The following is an 18,283-nucleotide window of genomic DNA, read 5'->3' on the forward strand; positions in this document are numbered from 1 at the left end:
TAGAGGTTAAGCTACACGTGCGACGTGACGTGAAATTTTGCCTGGCAGGATTCGGGTTTAGTTCGCACAAATATCAAACCTTATTAAGGCGATTAATAGTATAAGTGAAGCGGACATTACGAAATGATGAATGAGAATACATGTATCAAAATTGATGTTCCTAATCGATTTTCTTGAGACTATCATCAGGGAAAAATCGTCTCACAATAGAGGCTATACGGAGAAACAAACTACTTATAGGTCTATAGGATAGTGGGAAGTATACAAGGTGAGGTGTGAAAAAGTGAGAGAGAAGACGAAAGAAATAATAGAGTGAGGAACTGTGAGGTGTAGGTGTATGCGAATGAATACGTGTGTGAGTGCTCTCACATCTTTTCTTCTAATTTAATTAGAAGAAAAGATGTGAGAGCACTCACACACGTATTCATTCGCATACACCTACACCTCACAGTTCCTCACTCTATCACATTCACCTGCTTCCACGCCTTCATTTCACTCACCTTTTGTAGTAGCTCACACTGTCGGAACACTCTCACATCTTTTCTTCTAATTTCTTTCGTCTTCTCTCCCACTTTTTTCACACCTCACCTTGTATACTTCCCACTATCCTATAGACCTATAAGTAGTTTGTTTCTCCGTATAGCCTCTATTGTGAGACGATTTTTCCCTGATGATAGTCTCAAGAAAATCGATTAGGAACATCAATTTTGATACATGTATTCTCATTCATCATTTCGTAATGTCCGCTTCAGTTATACTATTGTTGAATTCGAAACAGGACGACTGACGACACATTATCCAGACATTACAACGGGAACAGGTAGGTTGGGGGAACGACATTTATTATAGACGACGAGACAAGAGACCAAGACGAACGAAACGACTACATTGAAGAGTGAGAAAAGAGAGAAAGAGATCAAGTCTGAACGGCAAGATAAAGGGCCTGGGTAGCTATGGCAAATATGGGCGCGCAAGTAGCTACCCAGGCCAACGGAACAAAAGGAGACAAAAGGTGAGTACGCAAGTGCATGCAGGTCAGCTAGAAAAGGTACGGGAGGAGGCACCTAACATACCACCCCTCCATGAAAAAAAATCCCGCGTCCTCGCGGAGAGAAAAAAAAGAGAGAAAAAGATTTTAAAAAATGACTGGAGGAGAAAAAAAACACACACACACACACACATATTGCACGCGCGCACGGATCTCACGAAAGTGTTTACTAAAAATGCACTACAGATCATTCCTGTACTACTTATAGTGTGTAATAACTATTGGAGTTTGACGAGGAACGTGAATTACTAGTATTTTGCACGGCTAATACAGCCTAGTTACACTTTTGCTTAACATCCAAAAATTAGAGCGTGGCTCACCATGATCGGACCCCTAACTTGGTAATGTTTTACGAACACACGCGCGCGCACACACTACAAAAAAATTCAGGAAAATAAATTTGACGAAGAAGCATACAAAAAAAAGAAAGAGAGAAAGGTAGCTGACCTGCATGGCTTGAACGAGACTAGACGAGGTTGGCGTAGGAGAGACGAGGTTTTTTTATTTTATTTTTTTATTACATTGCACATACCTACGGAAGAAGGGGGAGACAAAACGAAGACGAAACAAAAAAGACAACAATGGGTGTGTAGGCGCTACATGAGCTGCGCTGGTGAGATGCAGTGGACTCCCCCGACCAAGGGTCTCGGGATCGGCGTACACAGCAAGCACCATGGGAGAGGGGGGGGTGAGAGTGTTGTGGAAATCTCCTACAAATCTCCTACAACATTTAATCGCACACAACCAGCACACTCACTTCACGAAACGGCCACTGTACGGCTACAGTTAGATTCTATCGAATGAAGTGAATGCATGGGATATTAGTACTGGTGAAATTATGTGGGAGAGCACTAGGATTGGCTAGTCCAGGCAGACAGAGACAGAGACCTGGATCGTGCGCGAAAGGAAACCATGGAATGCCATAATCAGACTAACAACACAGATGATTGTATAATGTACCAAGGAATGATTACTGCCGGCACACCTCCGTGCAGAGTGTCTAGTCTTGTCAGCCAGACGTTCACAATATGCTTATGATAATAATGACATTACATGCCTCACCCAATACTGAGAAGAGCCAAACCACTAGGTTGTTACAAGCACCTCTACACTCTCTAGGCAATGTTGACACGAATCAATGCATGCTCTACAGTCATATCTACACAGGGAATGCATGTCACACTGTACTGATGATGTCACCACAATTCCATTTCACCCCTCCGCCTGGTGACATACGAGGGCAGCACTAGAAGTCATAACACGGTTTGTAGTAGCAGATAGCAGGACAGTGCTCATGGACGATAGCGAGATGGCAAGCTGATCGTGTTGCGGTCACGCAACTGCCTTTGCGGTTCAGGGAGGCGAGCGAGCCGATAGCCGTGCCAGTCAACGTCTTGGTCAGCATCGTCATCGGTGGAATCTTGGATAGGCGGGAGAGGATCGGCACCCTGAGTGGGTGCGGGACTTGGAGGACGGCCGTCAGACTTCAGGAGGTCCACGTTGATGACCTTCTCAGCACCATCACGGTTTATTACGACGGTCGACGGGGAGATAACTTTCGTGACCGACCAGCCCGGTTGAAACGGAGGCAGACGCTTCTGGTGGCGCGAGGGCTGTTTCAGTTGGACAGCATCACCGGATTGGAAACGGCAAGCAGCATCGTCGGCACGGAAATCACGGGAAGACATGGCCGAGTCGAGGAGATCGCGAACACGGGCACACCGTTCGGCATGCTCAACCTGCCAGGCAGGCGACTCCAGATCGGCGCTCAGAACGATCGTCTTCGGCTGCCAGCCCAGCATGGCCATCATCGGGGTGATGCTCGTAGCACGGTGGGGTCGGGTTCGGTAGTGATGAAGAAGTACCGGCAGATCTGGCACCCAGTCAGTGGTGTCCTCGCCTAGCTTCCGGATCATGGTCAGCAGGGTGCGGTTGAACCGCTCGGCGGAACCCTGCGACTGGGGATGGCGCACGGCGCCGGTCTTGACGGTGATGCCAAAGGCGTCAAACAGGGACTTCACGAGGGCGTTGGAGAACTCTGAGCCATTGTCCACGCGGATAACGTCGGGGGCACCCCATCTGTAGCACAGCCGGGTGAAAGCGGCAGCGACGGACTGCCCATCGTGGCGAAGCAGTGGTACGACCTCTGCCCACTTGGTGTAAGCATCGACGGCGACGAGAACACAGGAGTATCGACCACTGCGGTCCGTCCCAAGCTCGAGGGTGTCGATGACCACAGTACTCCATGGGCGGCTGGGAATATCGGGTCGAGTGGGCGGAGCGGAACGAGTGCCAGAGGTAGTAGCGGCGCGGCACTGGCGGCATTGCTGGACGTGCGACTGACACTTCTCGGCCATGTGCGGGAAGTAGCATTGCTGCCGGAGCGACTCGTACATGGCCTGCCAAGCGGCATGGCCCGACGCGGAATGCGCGACGGTGATGGCAGCATCCTCCTGCGAACTGGGGAGTACCGGGACAACAATGTCGCCAAGTACAGGAACCTTTACACTGCGACACAGAAGATCATCACGCAGGCACAGTTGGGATCGGACGGCTTTGAAGGCACTGGCGGACACAGGTGTATCATCGCGTACCTGTTGGATGGCTTCCTGGAGCTGTGGATCAGCCGGCTGCGCAGCCCGCACCTCCGCCAGTTGGAGGGGGCTTGGGACAGCAGCACTCACGGTCTCGGGAGCAGCATCCGCAGCAGCTTCTGGACATGGAGTCTTCGGCCAGGCAGGTGGGACGCGGGTCAAGCCATCCGCCTTGTTGCTGTCGGTGGGGACCCAGGCGACTACAACGTCCATGCCTGTGGTGGTGATTAGGTCGTTGACGATTTGGAGCCGGCGCTGAACGAGTACTTCGTGCAGACCACCAACACGCACACGTTGCAGGCCCCCAACGACTTGGGTCAGCCAGGCAGCCACGGTCTTCGAGTCAGTGTTCAGGATGACTCGGCGGACGTGCCATTTAACGGCGAGAGATAGGCCCTTGATGGCAGCGTCAAGCTCGGCGACGTTGATATGCCGCTTGTCCTGGACGGGGCGAAGCCAAGAAGCGTCCTCCACGATCTCTCCATCCAGCTCCAGTGCGACGCCAGTGGCCAGATTCGACGCGTCACACCACACGGCCCAGATAGAGTGCTCGCCGGCGTTAACATCCCACAGGCCGCGGACGGGATCGGCAGTGCTTAGCTTCGCAAACAGCATGTCACAGCACTCGACAACGGCAGGTGATACGGGGTCGTCCCAGGAACGGCAGTCGCCTGTAGCCAGTCGCTTCAGGTAGCTGCAAGCCGGGCGGAGCCACGCACATACAGGGTAGTGGCCAGTCAGACGTCCACACCACGCAAATACTGAACGTCGCGTCGGGCTTGTGGGCGGGGCAAGATCCATGTCACGGCGGCGCCAGATGGTGCGCCCTTGATCGTCAGTTGCCAGCTGCATGCCGAGTACGCGGGACGTCGTGAGCGGCTCCGGAGATTTCGTTGGTAGACCGTACGCCGACAGTTGGGCCTTGAGTGGGCCCGTCTCGGTGGCAGGAGTACGGATGTCGTCAACGTAGTTGTCCACGGCGGGACGGTCCCGAGTGACCCACTGGACGATCAGGTGCATAAACTTCGGCGCAATCGCGAGGCCAAAGCCCATCCGGGTCATTACGAACATCTTCCCCTTCCATACGACCCCCTGGTAGCGGACGAGGGCAGGGTCGATGTGGACTTGAAGATATGCCTTACGGATGTCGAGCATGTCCCACTCACGGCCATCCGTCTGACGCCAGGCGCGGACCTTCTCAGCACAGACGGGGGCTTCGGACCCAGGCTGGGACTTCAGGAGAGCATTCAGTTGTCGATAGTCCAGGCACGGGCGGACTGGAGTGGAAGACTTATGCTCCTGTACGCGAGCCAGCAGGGGCAGCACACCTGCGATCTTCCCATGGACGCTTTCATCGTGCGGAACCAGCCAGCCGTTGGAAATCCAGCCATCGATCTCCTGACTGAAGTGCTCCTCCTGCTCCGCGGTCAACCCCTTGCGACTGTATTGACCAATGCCAGAACCCACCGGAGCTGGTGGCGGGTGACCATCGGCCCAAGCCCACGTGAGGGTCCAGCGGCGAGTACGGCTGCACCACCGGATGGTGCCGTCGCCAACGCTGAGCAGCACGTCGTCGCCGTCAGTGGTCACATTGACGTGCCGAGATGGGTGTGGGACGTCAGCATCCTTCGGCACAGCGACGGAGGCAGTGGCCTGGTCAGGACCGAACTGAACACTCTGCAACTGGCCATCGGCATAGGCTAGGCGCAGACCGCCGCTACGGCTGCTGACATCCGACCCGAGGAGCAGGTCAGCACGAACCACACTCAAATCGGCAGCAACCAAGACAGAGATGGTCTGCTCCGGAAATCGGACTGTATCGTCCATGCGTTGCAAAGTCACGGTGGCCTGGCCGAGGATGCGCAGGGGTTGTCCATCGAGGGCAAGCAGCTCGGTAAACCCGGAAGGAGCCGACCAGTGTAGACCGCAGGCGAGTGCAGACTCCTTAGAGATGAGGGACCGGGTTGCTCCGGTATCGATGACTGCGATCACACAGTGGTTGGCCTGTTGCTCCTGCCATATGTTGAGGTGAATCCGTGGTAACTTCCCATGAGAGGGGACGGCCAAGGAACAGAGAACTTGGTCAGAAGCATGCGCAGCTGCCGATGCAGCAGTGCCCTTCTTGGCCTGTCGAGCGAGCCAAGCCTGGCGCTCAGGACACTCCGACTTGCGATGCCCTTCCGCATCGCAGAAGTAGCACGTGATCCTGGCTCTTGGCGTGCTGCGCGAAGTGGGAGTTACACGGGTCGACGAGCGCTCCGGGCAGTCACGACGCACGTGTCCCACGGCCTGGCATCTGAAGCAAACGACGTTGCTACGTGTAGCTGAGCCTGCGCCTGCGGTTGAAGAGCGTGTACCTGTCCCAGCGCTGGACCCGCTGCTCGGACCACGGCTCGAACCACTCGAACTCGAAGTACCCCTGGCCCGCCCGCCAGTCGTAGCAGCCGCGTAGTCGAAGTCCGCGTCAGTGGCTGACGCAGCAGATGGAATATCGGCAGGCTCCTGGTCGCGCTCCGCGACACGAATGGCTCGGAGGAGCTCGAGGGACGCACTGACGGTCAGAGCTTTCCCAACCATTGACAAACGAATTTGTTGGGCCCAAGCAGGAGGCAGGCCAGCAAGAAGTTGCTGGACGATGATACTGTTGTCGTCTCCAGTGGCGTCATGGCCAGCGAGAGTAGCAAGGCGTTGCAAATCAGCGACGTATGCGTCCGGGGACTCTTGGCTGCGATACCTCCTCCCCGTCAGCAGTTTGAAAGCCTGGGACTTTGTAACGGAGAACGCCTCCTCCAGCTTGGCTTTCACAGCGTCCATCTTCTTCTGATCCTCTTCCGACATCCTGGTGAAGACTAGGAACGCGTCACCGTCCAGGAAGAGCGGCAATTGCTTGGCCTTCTTGGTATCGGTATCCCAACCATTGATGCCCGCCAAGACTCCGAACTTCGCCCAGAACGTGTTAAAGTCATCACCTGGGCGCCCGCGGAACGGCCGTAAGTAGCCTTCCGCTTTCGAATTCAACATGGCAAGTGTACTGAAAAACCTGGTTGAGACAAACGCCGGGTTTCGGCACCACGCTGTTGTGGAAATCTCCTACAAATCTCCTACAACATTTAATCGCACACAACCAGCACACTCACTTCACGAAACGGCCACTGTACGGCTACAGTTAGATTCTATCGAATGAAGTGAATGCATGGGATATTAGTACTGGTGAAATTATGTGGGAGAGCACTAGGATTGGCTAGTCCAGGCAGACAGAGACAGAGACCTGGATCGTGCGCGAAAGGAAACCATGGAATGCCATAATCAGACTAACAACACAGATGATTGTATAATGTACCAAGGAATGATTACTGCCGGCACACCTCCGTGCAGAGTGTCTAGTCTTGTCAGCCAGACGTTCACAATATGCTTATGATAATAATGACATTACATGCCTCACCCAATACTGAGAAGAGCCAAACCACTAGGTTGTTACAAGCACCTCTACACTCTCTAGGCAATGTTGACACGAATCAATGCATGCTCTACAGTCATATCTACACAGGGAATGCATGTCACACTGTACTGATGATGTCACCACAATTCCATTTCAGGGTTAGACAAGAGGAAGTAGTCATAGGATTCAAGTGGTCACAAGACCGGGCCTCTGCCAACCGTGGAGGTTGTAGAAAGGAGCACTGTTTTCGAATACAGTGCATCCTCCTCCTTGTAACATGCTGTCAACCAAACAACGTGTTTTCCACCAAGCAAGGCTAGCTTAGTACAAGTTCAAATTAGTACAGTAGTCTGAAAAACAAACGGCACCGTCACGCTACGATGTAGTACAGACTACAGTGTGAGTGTTACACACAAGCACTTGAAAATACACCTACCGATGAGCTGGCTCTTTTCCGTTGCTGAAAGTAAGTTATGAAGAAAGTGTCTGCTCCAAACGTGGGAGCTCACGCTTCCTGCCGACTTACTTGACACTTGACTGACTCAGTCACGACTGCCACCCGGAGCAGATGAAGCCCGTCACGCTTCCTGCCACTCGACTAACTCACGACTGCGTCTAGAGCACACAAGAAGCCCTGTCGAACCTTCCACTCGGCAAACATGCAAGAAAGCACCACTCCCTGCTAAATACACAGTTTTTCAGGGAATTCACCCCTTATCAGTTGAGCTGGAGTCAGTCGGCAGGAAGCGCGAGCTCCGACATTTGGAGCGGAAACTTTCTTCACATGTCGCGACATACTGAAAAAAGTAAGTTGTAGTTTCCAGAATTACCGTACTCGCACGATTAGTGCCCCTAGCCCTGGGTAGTCTACTAGTTTTCAGTGTCCCTCACAGATGGGGCACTATTCAAGAGAGGGCACTATTTTTTCAATGCTACTGCATTTACGTCATCCAGCATAGAAACAAAGAACTCCTGTACTGCGAAGTAGAAGACAAAGAAAAACAGAGCCTAAAGTGTGCTGTAAACTATCACGACTTAACAGAAACGGCAACAAGAACTGCGATTGTGAATTTTGTGATCCTGAAATCACCAGTGCAATGAGATGGACAGAACGCAGAACCAACTACAATGTACTTGAAAATGCGCTTGGTTACAAGCCCGGGGAGGGGGGCTTTCTAAGAGAGGGCTTTATTTTCACAATCACAGGCTCTTTAGACTGGGGCACTGTTCGAGATAGGACACTAAGAGAGGGCTCTAGTCACACGAGTACGGTATTACTATAGCCGCCAACCCTTTGACAGTTACTGTAATTTAAAGTGTTCTTTTCGTGTAGCTTTCCTTCAATTCCGATATTTTTCACTGATGAGCGAATTGCGAAAATTTAGATTTCGGAATACTCGTATACCGGTAATAATAAGCTTCAAAAAAACTCTACAACGTCGTATTATGTTGTTGTTGTTGTTGTGTTTATTTTAATTCGCAAACCAAACAGGCAGATCTGCCCAATGAAAAGGTGGCGAATGCAGATAGAAAGCAGTAATAAATGAAATTGGGGACTGATGTAATTAGGATAGAGGTGGAGAAAAACTAAGCCAGCTGATCATCAAACAGGACGTTTGGTACTCATGTGTGTTTGGCCATGCCTGCATCGATTATACTCTTGATTGCTACCCAGTATAATTAATGCTTTCTCCACGCCGACTTTTAATATTCTATTCAGAAGATGTAAAGATTTGCCAAGAAACCTGCAACCAGTTAAGACATCGCACTATGCACAAGTAAGAACCACATGCATGTGAGTAGGCTTTCCCCAAATCGGCCCGTTTTTCGCCTATTCGGCTTTTCGCTATTAAAGCTCAAAAGTACATCAGATTCGGCTGCAAAATCAGCTGATCGTTCGGAAATCAGCTGCAAAATCGGAATATATTGGAAAATCAGCTAAAAGAATTGTTGGCATATCGGCTTCAAAATTGGTGAGATATTGGAAGATTTGATAGATTTTCGGCGATTCTCAAAGAAACCTTCCAAAATCGGCGAAAAGCTTGGCGATTTTTCGATAAGTCTCGTTTTCTGCGAATTTTTCGGCCGGCCGATTTCTGGATTTCACTAGTAACGATCTTCCTAATGGCTAATGTTTCTTTGACAGAGGTCAAAGGATACGAGTCACACCTAGCCCTTTCCCAAAGGTGCTCTTTTAATTCGCACTTAGTGCTAGCTTTTCATGTCCCTCAAAATATGCTGAAAAAGTGCTCTTTTTTCAGTGAAAACAGGCAAAAAGTGCTCTTTTTTCGGTGAAGCATAGCCATGATACATGTTCAGATATGAACCCAAGCTGACAAATGAATACGCACTCTTCCATTTATGGGTCCACGAAAGGCAAAACAGGAAATAAAGTTCAAAAGACCCACTTTTTACAGCATTGTGTACATCGGGTACAAGCTTCACCAACGTTACTTGTTGCCCCCCCCCAAAAAAAAAGCGGCGTGCCAAGGCCCATCGATATCGAGCACTCGGAAACTGTGATCGCATGCTTGAGCAAACAGATTTTTAGCACTTTTCAGCTAAAAAAGCTTAAAAAGGCGATATTCACCAAGAAACGCAATAAAGGGCGAAAGAAACGGGCTTTTCCAAAAAGGGCCAAAAAGGGCGAGCACCTTTGGGAAAGGGCTAGTCACACCACCTCAACGCACTAGCACTACAAGCACTGAAGTAGAGAGCTCCAGCTTCCAGCAACATCATTCATTCGTAAACGCACTTTGCAACAGCATTTGGTAGGTTTTCCGCGATTCTCGAAGAAACCCTCCAAAATCGGCGAAAGGCTTAGCGATTTTTCGATAAGTCTCGTTTTTGGCGAATTTTTCGGCCGGCTGATTTGGGGAAAGCCTAGATGTGAGTGGCAAGTAATAGTTGATGCTATGAATATTAGTTCTTCATGATCATGTTCATCTGCGTTTTCTAGTCTCTCATCTCACTCAATACAAAAAAAAACATTAATAAAACTCACTAAACAATCTACAAAATTAATAGCACAGACATGCAAATGATGTAAGTCGTGTAGATGCAAAGAAATGATCACATAATGAAATCACCAAAAGCGAAGAGTTCAATGATGCAAATTCTCTCAGCGACAGTCCACAATATTCGAAGAAAATTATGAAAAGAAATCATCCAATTACAAGGTCCAAAGTCTAAAGATCAAAGGTCAACACAGTGAATCCTCGAAAAGGAAGGAAAGAATGTCCAGCCGAAACGCAAAAGTACAGCCACACGTACACACGTACACATACACATACACACGTACATACACACACACACACACACACACACACACACACACACACAAACACTCAAGTATACACACATACATGTACACGCACGTACAAGCAGAACTACTACCATGCCTGCACACACAGAGACACATGTGTACTCCAAAGAACATACACAGGCGGACAGTATGCCAGGAGGAAGCAATAGACCAACACGAAGCTTTCTTCATCAGGACAAAAATCTGTCTTTGTAAATTCTCCCACCTCCTCATTCCTCACTCTCACTTTCTCCTTTATTGTCGTACTCGTCTTCTTCGTCATTCTCCTCTTCGTCGGGCCAGCGAAACCGCCTATACTGCACACTCAGATCATCTCTGGCCATGGCACATAGAGCCTCATGCAGCCGTTGAGACACTAGAGCTCTTTCAGGCATCCGCAGCTCCTTCAGAGACAAGCAGCTCTCAACAGCGGCAGCAAACAGCTTTGCTTCATCGGCAGCATCTCGGAAATCATTCCTCCCCACTCTGAGCATGGAGAGCTTGGGTAGACTGAGCAGGAGTGACACAAGCACCGGTAGAGCTCCTGAAGAGAGGCAGTCGTCGTCCAGGTGCAGCTGCTGTAGGCGTCGGCACTGACTTAGCCTACCACGAACGGTTTCCAGGAAATCTCCAGTTAGCTCATTGCGACTGATTGATAGGAACTGCAAACTCTCGTGTTGCTGGTGAATGATTCGGCTCACGATCGTAACGGAGTTTTGCTTCATCCCAACCTTGTCCAGCCACAGCATTCCCAGCCTCAGTGCTCCTAACAATGGTGCTAGCTGGGCTAGACCTTCCATATCCAGTACGTAGTCAGTGAGACCGACATACTGGAGATCTGGGCAGCTGCTGCATACCCTAGTTATAATATCAAGGTTGACTGCTGGATCGGTGCAGCCTTGACCTCCAAGGGGCACTGCCAGCAGTCCCGTACAGCGGTGTGTGTTGCTGTGGACGGACGGTGGCCATAGCATTACTGCTGAAGAGATTCTTGGTGGCATAGAGTTCTCGCATTGTTGACGTGTTGGATGCGATACACGCTGCGATATGGGCCGTGTGATGATCTGTTAGGTTGTTCAGTTGCAGGTTGATGTACGTAAGATTGTATAGTAGAGCCATGCCATCAGCTATGCATGCGTACCCGGTATCACCTATACCATAGTACGACAGGTTGATGCGGGTGGTGAACTGGTGGTGGTGAATCATGACTGCGTTGGCGGCCTGGCAATCGGATAGTGTGAGAGGAACCTCCTTGAAATCCACTCCATACTGCTTGATGATGTCTTGCATGCCGGGGATGTCTGTGATGCTGCTTCGCTGGGCGTTGACGTGCTCCGCGAAAACCCGGAAGGCGTAGCGGATTTGTTGCTTTCGTTCCGTGGCACTGACATTGTCCTGGGCTGCGGATGGCTGAGCTGCTTCATCGGATGGAGGAACTGGAGATAGCTTTGACTCGGGAGTGATGGTGAAGCATCGAAAGGCCGATCCGTGTGCCTCGTTGGCCACGCAGTCATGCAGAGTTTGTGTGCTGGCACTGGGGACACGATCCGTCCAAGTGGTTAGCAGTGAACGCACAAAATCCTGGCAGGTGATTTTGGTGACGGCTGGGTCAATTTTGCGGCGGACCACTTCTGAAGTAGACAATGCCATGTCGATCCTGCCAGCCAGCAACTCTTCTGCAAGATGCTCTGCTTCGGCCAGCGAGAGGAAGGAGGAAACGTGATCAGCCCATTTCATGATGTGGTCGTGCGTTGTGAAGAGAAAACACATAATGTTGTGCCCCTGTGCTCCTGTGGAATGCTGGTCGGTATCATGTGGCTGAGTAGAAGACATGGTCTGCGGATTGAGAATGGCTTCAATCAACACTTTGACCGACTCACTGTTCAGATCAGTGGCCAGTAAGTGCCAGAACATGTTGAGGCTGCGTGTGAATGCTCCAAGGCGCTGCACAAGCCAGGCGACATCAGCTGCACTTGGACTGCGGCTAGCGATGTAGCGAGATGCTGGAGCTTCCTGAAGTTCCAGGTGGCTGAAACGCCACTGAGCCCTGGACTGTGGTGTTGCCGTGTCGCAGCCGATGAGCATGCCGAGTGTGCAAGCTGCCGATGACAGTGAAAACAATTTGAAATCGGCCGCGTTGAAGACAACTGTCTGACGGATGAGCATGTTAAAACTTAAAAGCGAACCGGCAGAGATCATGTACATAATTCTGGAAGTCATCGGGAACATCGTCCCGATTGGTAGTGATCACCATCATGCGCTTGCTTCGATTTCTGCTGTCGCAGTATATGAAGGATCAGCGAGTTGAAGATTGCAGACGGCGTGTTTGGCAGGCAATGGTTGTGTCGGTAGAGGTTGCAGGTTGCTTGGGCGAAAAACGGTGTGCGCATCATTGTGGCCAGCTGTGGATTGGTGCGAAGCTCTGTTAGCAACTTTGCTGCATTGTCTGGAGACAGGACATTGCGAATGTAGTGCTCCAAACCCTGCTTCTCAAAGCCTAGCAGCTCCAGACGACTTTGGGAGACTATCTTTAAAAAATGGCTTTTTGCTAGCTTCATTGCTTCTGGTGAATGGTGCGACGTGATGATCAGGTTGATTCCTGGCCATTCTTTGCCACGGATGGCGTCGATCATTAACTTGCTGCAGTCGGTGAGCTTGATCTCGTCCAATCCGTCGAGAATGATACAGACAGATTCAGGATGATTGCGAACAAAACAATGACTTCAGCCTGCTCACCTGGTGTTGTGATGCCATATTTCTGCAAATCCAGCAGCTCAGCGATGCTTGTGATATTGCGCACTTCTGCTAAGCGCAGCTCCAAAGCACGCAGGACAACAATATTTGGCCCGATCTGCCCCCTTGCCCATTCATACGGACCCTTCTTAGTGAAGAGCATGGTTTTGTCTGCTCCAGGCGATGAGAAGGCAATGGCACGGAAAGCCTTCCCGCGTATGCGTTTTCGCATGGCTCTCTTGGCAGTGATGATTTCAGCAAGTTTAACCTTGCGCTGCTTCCTAGCTTCAGATGCAAAAGAACGAGCCAGCTGCTCATTGCCCACAGTTGTGCTGAGTTCATGGAGATCAGCATAAAACTCGTCCATTTGCAGGATTCTCTCCTTCTCTTCATTGGTCACCTCTATGCAGAACTGCACATTGCTGTAAGCAGCACACAGACAGTCATGGTATTTCTTCACTGCAGCATGAAGTGAGCTTGCTCCTGGCCCCATGCTGCAGATCCACAGTAGGAAAGGCAGTAGCTTCACTAAAACAAACAACAGTTGCTAGCTAGTGGGGCAAGCTAGAGTTATCAGCACAGATCGCTGTATGTACACTGTATGATTTGTTAGCGTGCAAGTCATTTCTCTTGTACCTGTGCGGTGTTTATACTTTATGCATGACGTACTAGTAGCTGCACTTAATACAATACACTTCACTGTACACATACTGGCAACAACAGCAGCATTATAATTATCTTGCTAGTATGAGTACAATGTGCATTTATGTGAGAGTTTGACTGAGTTCGGATACCTGTGCCTACAATGTCATGTATGTTGCTGGCCTCCCTCTCACACGCAATAACTACACTGCTGTAGTCAAGTGTGTTCCTTGGGTACTACTTGTCTGTCCCTGCGGGAAATTGCGGAAAAAACTCTCGAAAACTTGCGCAAGAAATTGCGGCAGAACAAAAAATGTGACGAAAAGTGCGGAATGATGCAGAACTTGCCAGGAATTCGCGGAATTATTTGCAGAAAATTGCGGATTTGGGCCAAATCACGAAATTATTTGCATCGTACATCTACTCGGGAGTCGTACTGTGCAAATAACCTACAGGATCATGGAAAGAACTGCGTGAAAAGTGCATACAAATGTGAGATATAGTGCAGAAAACAACAAAAACGCGGGAAATCGCGGATTTTGCTGAAAATCGCGGGTTTGGACCAAAATCGCGAAATTTGTTGCATCCGTGGAATCGCGGTTTCCTGGAGGGACAGACTTGTGCTACATCACGACTTAGTACAATCCTGCTGAGAGCTGCTGCTGTATGCCGCTTCATTATAATAAACTTACTTTAAAAGTTTGATATCACGGGCAAGTGCTGGCACTTAACTTATGCCTAAGTTTTGGCACTTGTGCTTGTTCACATTATACTACACAGCAGCAGCAGCACAGTTAGAAACACAATCCACTTCTGTTTGCAAGCCGCAGGATGGTAAATGTGTGAGACACTCACCTGTACTGTGCTGTCCCTCCAGGAAATCGCGATTCCACGGATGCAACAAATTTCGCGATTTTGGCCTAAACCCGCCATTTTCAGCAAAATCCGCGATTTCCCGCGTTTTTGTTGTTTTCTGCACTATATCTCACATTTTTCTGCACTTTTCACGCAGTTCTTTCCATGATCCGGTAGGTTATTTGCACAGTACGACTCCCGAGTAGATAAACGATGTAACAAATTTCGTGATTTGGCCCAAATCCGCAATTTTCTGCAAATAATTCCACGAATTCCTGGCAAGTTCTGCATCATTCCGCACTTTTCGTAGCATTTTTTGTTAATTTCTGCCGCAATTTCTTGCGCAAGTTTTCGAGAGTTTTTTTCCGCAAATTCCCGCAGGGACAGACTGTGTCTCAGTCCTTGCCGCACAGTATACGGTCATGTATCACTGCACTGCCTGGTCACTGGTATGAATGCAGCAGGGAATAGAATTCTCCATCAAGGACCACTTGTCTAAGTAAACGGGTAAGCAGCAGTATTCGGCCGTGTACAGATTATTCATCAGCCACCACAATTATAACTGCGCTCTCCAGCCTACCTCGAAAACGACGTTGTCATAGCACACCATGTATACATGTACCGCCAGTGCACCAGCAAAGCGACACATCCGTTGGTTCTGAATTCCTTCGTACAGTGTACAGCTGTTTCCAATATAAAGACAGCTTAGTATAATACAACTCTGCGTCTCTCGTCAGTGAAGGTACATGTAGATGTTATTGTACCGTAGAATGGCTAATGAAGTGTCTGCTCCCGGTTAACGTCGGAGCTCGCGCTTCCAGTCGACTGACTTGACTGATTCACAACTCAGTGCGTCTGGAGCACCCGAGAAGCCCGTCGAACCTTTCACTCGGCAAACCTGCAAGAAAGCACCACTGCCTGCTCAATACACAGTGTTTCAAGGAATTCACCCCTCACCTTGACTCAAAATGAAATTATTTCTGCTCCGAGAGCACTATACTACATAATCATTAAATCGCGCTCTCTGACCCAAGCATCACTAGGGATACCAACTAACTTACACTGTACTACTACCGGTATTACTAAGAAGGAAGTGACGTTCCGCTTCCAGCGCAACAAACACCTCGTGAGCACCATGTAGACCTACCAGATAGCAGCGCGAGTCAGTTTCGCACATGGAGTTGTGAGAACGTCTAGACATTGATGCAGTGCTCTCGGAGCAGAAATTTCATTAGCCTTCTCAAGCTCAACTGATGAGTGGTGAATTCCCCGAAACTCTGTGAGCAGGGAGTGGTGCTTTCTCGCAGGTTTGCTGAGTGAACGGTTCGACGGGTTTTTCTCGTGCGCTCCAGACGCAGTCGTGAGTCAGTCAAGTGTCAAGTCAGTCGGCAGGAAGCGCGAGCAACGACGTTCGGACCAGACACTTCCTTCACTAATCACCGCCAATGTCGCAACATCTTTCGTAGAATGGCTAAGATAGTGAAAATCGCCCATGTGCATAATATATCTGCAAACAAAAGCCGAATCAAAGAGTTTAGAGTGTGGAGAAAAAACTTGAAACAAGGTGAAGTGCAAGGAGTCGTCAAATACCGGTATTTGACGACCTAACTTTCCCCATGCATGTTATATGTGTTGCTATTCGTGACCAGATAATTGTTGAGAACGTACTATTGCCCCTGATGAAGGTTTCTGGAAAAATGTTGAAAGGTCTCTGCTGGGATGACAGCTACACCATAGCTCGGTGGTTAGAGCATCGCTGGCCTCAAGCGAAGGTCCCTGGTTCGAGTCCTGGTGGTGACAGTCAATTTTTTCTACAGATTTTTCCCGTCTGCATCTTTCCCCTCAAACTAATAGTCGTATTGTTATGCCATGATTTTGTTATTGCTACGTACAATGTCTGACTCAGTACAGATCTTATCTCAGCGTCGCCTATTCACAAAGTATTATGTGAACGATTATGCAAGACAAGGACAATTTTCTTTGAGCAAACAATTTGATCTAGCTGGGAAAGATAAAAAATATTTAATATTCCCAGCATGTGCAACAACAAAGAGTGAAAGAAAAAAGTGCTATAAACGCGGATCCCGCGAATATTATTGATGTACATGTGTGAGCGGACAAGGTAGAAATGGAACGTTAGCTGCATGACATCATTTTGAGATACAGGCGTTTGAAGTTAGGCAAACTGTGGCATATTTTTTACCTGGGTTAGAGGGCTCTGTTTGCATCAAGCGCTTGTGCCTCACTCAGCACAGGGCTTCAAGGTCCAGCACTGAAAATTTGAAGTGAATCCGTTATGGCTGAAGGAAGATATGGCAGCTAGTTGTGCGACGGGTGGCGTATTGACGGGCGAATTTGGAGGTGACGGCGATCAGCTGATAGCCTGCTGTCAGGTGCTGAGAGCTTCTCTGATTCTGAGAGCGTTTCTGAGTCAGGTAGTAGTCGAGAGCGTCTTCCACTACGCCGAAAACGACGTGCCGATCAGCGTTTTGTTTGCTGCTGGCTTCAGCACGGTACAAAAAGACATAGGGAACAAATGAGATGGATCTTTCGGATGCAGGCGAACGTGGTGACAGCAGTGACGATGATAACACCAATGAAGGGGAACGTTCCTGTGGATGCTGAGTTGTACTGAATGTATACGCCGAACCGACTTCAGAGCTCTGAAGCACACAGGGCAGGAGCTGAAGAAACAATAGCGTCGTGCACCACAGGGAACGTATGCAGGGACTTAATAGCCCAGAACAACTAGCTAGCTGTTGCCCAATGCATTGGATGCAAGTGGCAGACCTGCATCGTGCACTGTCTGGAAATGAGTGTTTTAAGAATTGAGATACACAGAATGGTCAAGGCTGGTGAACATGAGCTGAGTGGAAAGAAGTCAAATCGGGCCTCGGATTGCGGACTGATGTGTAACGTTACGTTAAGTACAGTTTCTCAAGTCTGTGGACTCGTCCTGCTTCGCTAATGGGCACCGTATTGGTGGTGCGTCTCCGGAATATTATTTCGATGCTGTGTGTTCAAGAGCTGTCTGTCTCCTGCCAAAATGTTACAAACTATATTACCAAGGTGCGCCGCTCAGTCGTCGGGAGCCTCAATGCATCAGAGCAGAGTCCGAGCAACAGTATACGATGAGAGCGTGCACACATGGCTGAAGCAAGAACGCACTGGAATTACCATTTGTCCGCCAAATTCTTCTATTTTTGACATGTGTGTAGTGGTATTTGATGTGTGGATTGAGTACCAGCTTCAACAGTCCTATTAATTTGCCTTGCGTTACGAGTTACTCTGGAGCTGATTTTTCGGCTCCGGCTGTTTCTAGTTATGTAGTTTTGTTGCTTGGTTCCACCTCAAACGAGTCCATGTGTGTGATCAGCTCATCTTTCACACTGATATACACTTGTGGAGAAATACAGGCCAAGATAATGGGTTTTTTTTCAGTGTTTTGGTTGTACTGAAGGGTGGACTGTTTAAATCATCCCGAAACAGACGTTAAAATACTGACCGGCATCTAGAAAATGGTGAATGTAAGGCACTTCCCACCATAGTATCAGCCTGAAACTTTGGGATCTGAAAAACAGATAGTTGTAGGTGACCTTCATGCAAAAAAACAGTTTTTGCCAGACTGCAGTTAACGTTCCATTTCTACCTTGTCCGCTCACATGTAT

General features: G+C 49.3%; 1 protein-coding gene across 1 annotated transcript; it reads right to left on the minus strand.

Moving 5' to 3' along the window:
• Positions 1-2,340: 2,340 nt before the first annotated feature.
• On the minus strand, positions 2,341-6,663 carry LOC135830439 (uncharacterized). The gene has a single exon (XM_065342693.1). The coding sequence runs from the start codon at positions 6,661-6,663 to the stop codon at positions 2,341-2,343; it is 4,323 nt and encodes a 1,440-aa protein (XP_065198765.1).
• Positions 6,664-18,283: the final 11,620 nt, after the last annotated feature.

This window comes from Sycon ciliatum, unplaced genomic scaffold (assembly GCF_964019385.1).
Source record: "Sycon ciliatum unplaced genomic scaffold, ocSycCili1.1 SCAFFOLD_1600, whole genome shotgun sequence".
In the NCBI taxonomy this organism is placed as follows: domain Eukaryota; kingdom Metazoa; phylum Porifera; class Calcarea; order Leucosolenida; family Sycettidae; genus Sycon; species Sycon ciliatum.

Coding starts and splice junctions, on each gene's coding strand:
- LOC135830439 (XM_065342693.1), bottom strand. CDS start 6,663: ATGTTGAATTCGAAAGCGGAAGGCTACTTACGGCCGTTCCGCGGGCGC.